Source organism: Egretta garzetta, unplaced genomic scaffold, assembly GCF_000687185.1.
Source record: "Egretta garzetta isolate BGI_Z169 unplaced genomic scaffold, ASM68718v1 scaffold75, whole genome shotgun sequence".
NCBI classification, from domain to species: domain Eukaryota; kingdom Metazoa; phylum Chordata; class Aves; order Pelecaniformes; family Ardeidae; genus Egretta; species Egretta garzetta.
Window position 1 is genome coordinate 876,230 of NW_009259589.1, and position 5,355 is coordinate 881,584.

At 56.0% G+C, this 5,355-nt stretch overlaps 2 protein-coding genes across 2 annotated transcripts in view; one reads left to right on the forward strand and one right to left on the reverse strand.

Moving 5' to 3' along the window:
- Positions 1-806: 806 nt before the first annotated feature.
- On the forward strand, positions 807-2,844 carry HYI (hydroxypyruvate isomerase (putative); the record flags this gene model as incomplete). Its single annotated transcript, XM_009637981.2, has 6 exons — positions 807-935; positions 1,083-1,161; positions 1,351-1,400; positions 1,595-1,664; positions 1,857-1,991; positions 2,193-2,844. Coding segments are annotated over 6 exons (552 nt in total), but the record flags the coding sequence as incomplete, so codon positions are not given.
- An 83-nt stretch (positions 2,845-2,927) lies between these two features.
- The window catches only part of SZT2 (SZT2 subunit of KICSTOR complex), a 62,036-nt gene continuing 59,608 nt past the window's right edge, over positions 2,928-5,355 (reverse strand). Inside the window, exon 74 of the mRNA XM_035893547.1 lies at positions 2,928-3,720. Coding sequence (XP_035749440.1) covers positions 3,574-3,720 — 147 coding nt within the window. The 3' untranslated portion in view covers positions 2,928-3,573. The remainder of the gene's footprint in view (positions 3,721-5,355) is intronic.

Sequence of the window (5,355 nt, forward strand, 5' to 3'; positions counted from 1 at the left end):
CCTGCACCCCCGCACAACACTCCCCGTGGTCATCCTCCCTTTTCCCTCCCCAGTTACACCAGTCGTTTCCCCCGGGACACGACAACGGTTGCTTTATTGAAGGCCACGTTGATGACAGCACAGCAGTGACACTGTAGGAGATGCAATTAGCCTGGCACAACGCCGCCCTTTTATTCCATTTACTTTGCATCATTCTTTCCCTTTAGAAACGCAGTCCAAAGCCCTGCGGAGGGCATGGGCCAGGCAGGCCGGGGGTTGCCCAGACCCCTTTGCACTCTGTGGTAATGGGCAGAGTGAAAGGGTTTTTCTTTCCACTGTACCCCTTCCCCAAATGTTCGCTGAAGTGCCTTGCTCTTGCCTGCCCGTTGAGATCTGCAGGCGGCCTGGCGTAGTCCAGCACCGGCCACCCTCCCCTCCCTCCTCTAAGGCAGGGAGGCAGGGCATGCAGCCTGCCCCTAGCAGAGGCAGCACGCCTGCTGCCCATCCTGCTGGCCTTGGGGCAGCCCCAGGAGCGAGGCCCCAAGAAAGCTCCAGCCTTGGGATGGAAGAGCTGGAGGCAGCTGACGAAAGAGGGAAGAATCGGGGTCTGCGATTTGTCAGGGGAAAGGTGCAAAGGTGTCCCACTGTGTACTGAGGTGGGATGGCGCAGGTTTGTGTCGCTGCAGCTCGCTGGCGCCTGGCATGCCTCCTGCACAGGAGGGGGCTCCTCTTACCCCCTTCTGCATCTGCTCCCCTAGCAGGCTTCCCCATTTTCCCCGGGCACAGGAAGGTGTATTAGATCCGACCAGCCGCTTGCAGACTGATTTCTCCATGTCTGCAGGATCCATCTGATGGCAGGGCGGGTTCCCCTGGGCGCAGACCGGGCAGCAGTGGCAGGTGAGATGGAAACCACCTTCGTTGAAAACCTCAGATACGCTGCTGACCTCCTGGCCCAGGTAAGTAGGGAAGGGGTCCTGCTCCGTGGGTGCAGCTCTTAGGGTACCTGAGGATGGAGACTCCCCCAGCAGCCTGGCACGGGGAGGGAGCGCTCCCTGCTGCAGCGGTGACAGGATGCTCTGCAGGGTGACATTACTGTGTTACAGGAAGGCATGATCGGACTGGTAGAGCCTATTAACAACCGCATCACTGACCCTCGTTACTTTCTGAACACCCCGCACCAAGGTAAGGCAGACATCTCTCCCCAAAGTCTCCTTCAAGGGAGGAGAAGGATCCCCAGAGTCTGAAAAGCAGGAGGTTGCCTCACCCCCAGGGAGATGCTGAGGGAGCACAGCTGATGAACAGGGAGGTTCAGGGTTTCACCGTGAAGCTTCCAGCCTGGGGGTGATGGTCTCTCATTTCTTGCACCCTTAGCTGCTGCCATCCTGGAGAAGGTGGGACGGCCCAACCTGAAGCTGCAGCTGGTGAGTAAGCATTGAAGATCTCCAGGGTCCACCTTCCAGCAGGGAACCTTGCACCGTCCCACAGGAGAGTCCCAGGGGCTGTGGGCTTGTTACCCCCTCCTGGGGATGTGGGGAGGGACAGGGACTGCAGCACAGCCACCCTCGACTGCTCACTGCTCCACAGCTGCACCATCCATCTCCTCTCTCTCCCACAGGATCTCTTTCACTGCCAGATCATGGATGGGAATTTGTCACGCAACCTGGAGACATACTTCCCTCTCATCGGTAATGCCCTATACCCAAACCTGCTTCTCTGTGGCCGTGGGGCAAGAGTGGCCTTGAGATGGGGTCCTACTGCCTCACACTCTGCTGTGGCTGGCTGGGGCCAGGGTTTGCTCTTAGGTCACCTTGTCCCATGCCCAGAGAAGGCTGCAGGCAGGGCTGCGGTGGGCAGAGCATCTCCCATTCCCTCCCTAGGTCATATCCAAATTGCGCAGGTGCCAGGGCGGCACGAGCCTGACAGCCCTGGGGAGTTGAACTTCTCCTACATCTTTGAGTTCCTGGAGTCCCTTGGCTACACTGGCTATGTGGGGTGCGAGTATGCTCCAAAAGGTGGGTGGCCCAATCCCCACGGGCAGGTCCCAGCATGGACCAGTTCACCGGGGACCGTGCAAAGGCAGACATGTCCTGGGGAGGGTGGTGGCAGGCAGTGGGCATCCACGTCCCTACCTGGGGGTGAGAGCCCTGCCCAGAACAGCAGCTGCTCCAGCTTGCCTGAGGTGCCAGGAGGAGACACCTTGTCTGTCACTGCAGGAGACACTTTGGAAGGTCTGGGCTGGCTGCGCTCGTACTGGGAGAGCAGAGGCCTGCAGCATGGTGGGACCAGCAAGGCAGCAGAGTAAAAGAAGGAAAACACTGGAATAAAAGTCAAAGCAATGGCTTAACAGAGGAGCGTGTCTGTCTGCTCTCTGACTCGGGGCAAAGTGAGGAGCATCTATGTCCTACTGCCCTTCCCCAGGCCCTGCTGGGCCAGCCCAAGCAGTTAGGCCCTCACCTACTCAAGCACCATCTACAGCACGTGGTATTTGGGGATGGCCTGGGCACCGCTGTAGGTGACTTGAGGTACAGAGGAGCACCTTTACCTCTGGTCTGCAGAGGTGTCCAGGGAAAGGTTTCCAGTCTCCCCTGCTGAGGGGAACATTTGCTCCTTGGGAAGGGTTTTCCCAGTCCTGCTCCAGCTGGTGCCTGGAACTGTGGGAAAAGGGCTCTAGACTTCCAAGTCCTGCAGTTCTGGGGGCTGCTGCCAGTGCCCAGCACTAACCCTGCAGCAGGTGGGGAAAGTGAAGCCAGCAGCCCCCTCGCAGGCTGCCCGAACCAGGGTAACAGGCTGGGGGGTGCCTGCCCATGGATGCCTGGGGCTGCCTGCCCTGCTGCCCCAGCTCCAGAGCAAGTATGAGACTCCAGTGCAAACCCAGCCAGCCCCACAGCCAGGGTTGCCTCTGCATCCCCTATGGGAGGCTTTCCAGATCCTAGCCTCTGGCACGTGAGTGGGGATCTGGTTCAGTTTATTTCACAGATATAATAATGGCTTTAATGTACATCTCCATAAAACCTTCCTCTGGTCCAGTTCACCCTTCCTGTCCCCTTTGGTGCTCTCCTGTTGAAAGCAAAGGGCCAGAAGCAGGCAGCCTCACTGCCCAGAGCCCTGAAGTCCAGCCAGGAGTCTTTCCGCCTAAAGCCAGAGTGCTGTGCGGTGCTGCCCTGTGCAGAAGACGTGCTGCGTGTGCTCCTCTGTGTCTTCTCAGAAGGCGGAACTCACCTGCAGATGCTAAAGCCATGTCCCTGAGAGCCGCTCTGCTTCAGCCAAGCCACAGCAGCCAAGCTCCTGCCCTTGCAGTTCGGTTCAAGGTCATTCAGTATCAAACCCACCAAAACCAGTGCACCGAGTGCCACACCAGCCAGCTAGTGAATGATGGAGGTACAGCTGGGGCTGAAGCCCAAGAGGAGGAGTCAGGCTGCCCTCGCACAGCCCCAGGCTCCTCGGTTCAGTACCCACGCGTGCTGCTAGCAGCGCTGCCTGCAGTGCCGGAGCGCAGGTCCCCCCCAGAGGCCTTGTTCTTCCCCCTTGTCACCCGTGGCACAGCTGCGCCGAGAGGTCCGGGGCACGTGTCGCTCCAGGATGTGGGTGCCAGTGCTAGAGCAGGCCTGTCCAGAGGTTGAAGCAGGCAGTGTTGATAACTGACTCCAGGTGGTGGTACGTGGACACAAGCTGTGGCAGAGGGCTCTCGCTGTTCTGGGGCTGCACTGGGAACGGCTCACGGAAGACCACGGTGAGGCTCTGCTGAGAAGAAAGAGCAGGTCAGGGGACAGGATTCAGACAAGCACTGTGCAGTCCCTAGCCCAGATGCATGGGCACTTGCTTGGCCGTGTTAGGCAGAAACCGAGAGAAGTCCCAAAATGCCACAGCACTAAGCTAGTGCCTTCTCCTGTGACAGAGCATGTTTGAGCCTCCTCCCAGTTTTCCTGGTGGAAATTAGGTGCAAGGACCAGCCCACTCCCTCTGTCCCAGCCCCCATGCACCTGCAGTTATACCAACCCCAGCAGCAGCCTCAGGAGAGGAAGGGATCCTACTGCCTCCACAGTAATAGGGGCTTCCAGGGAAATCAGAGGGAAATTTCTTCTTGTAAGGCAAAGAGTAGGAGTGCAACAAATGGGGAAGGGGAGGAAATTAAACATAATAACTGCAATCCTGAAAATAAATGCTGGCTGCTCCATTTGCACTAGCGACTGTACTGACAAGGCAGGGCAAGGGCAGAGGGGGCAGACAACAGGGTTCGGAAGAGAAGGTTGCAGGAGTTGAAGCAGGAGAAAAAACGTGAGCAACTCAGTGCACTGAGACCAGCATCATGGAGGCAAGACACAGGGACCGGATGTTCTCCAGAGCGGAAACGCAGCGCATCTAGTAGCCAGGGTCCCCTAACAAACTCATAAAGTCATGAGAACAGCTGTGTAACTGCAAACCAGCAAGTGCACCACCATGGTTTAAGAGGGAAGAGGAAGTGATTTGTGAGCATAACTCCGGCAGCGTGCAAGGCTTTAGAGCAGGCTTGGAGACAACCACAAGGAAAATGCAGCTCGGTGTTACCAAAGTGATGTGCTAATGCTAGAGTTCTCTTTGATAAGGTAATATTTCTAGACAAAGGAATCATGGTATATCTTATCTGAGCTTCAGGAAGGATTTGATGTAGTGCCACATGGGAAATTTAGGTAAGCTGAAAAGATAGGAATTAATGCAAAAATTATAAGGTGAAGATGGTAGTGCTGAAAGGGGAAGTGGCAGGGTGGGGAGAGGTTACAAATGGAGTTCCTCCAGGACAGGTTTTGGGACTCACGTTGCCTAGTACTTATAATGAGTCTGGCACAAAGATGAGGAGCATGCTGATAAAATTTGAGGCACTAATACAAAAGAGGACCGGGATAATGCAAAAAAAAAGCCCTAGAGACTTTTGAGAGGCCACAGGAATAGGATGAATGTTACGTGCGAAACACAAGGTGAGGAATATGAAGGATTTCTGTTATAAGGTGGGAGCTATTGGGAGAGGTGATGGAGAGTCTGGGCGTATCATATCAATGACCATAAGACGACACCATGACCAGTGAGACATGACTGTGAAAAGGCAAATACCGCCCTAGGCTGTACCAAAAGGACTGGGCAGGGACAGAAAAGCCTTAGTGCAATCACAGGGACTCTGCTGAGATTCCTCAGGAATATGGGGTGCAGTCCAGGACACCTGTATTTACAAAGGCTGACCTGAGCTCTGAAGGGCTCTGAGTGACAATGAAGCCATTGGAGAAGGGAAGGCAGGCTTAAGAGCTCAGCTAGTTTAACACTGCAACATGGAGTTAATAAAAATGCTACCTCAGATGTGCGGGTGAACCTGGGGATCTGGGGAGGAAGCGGGTACCTGCACAGTGA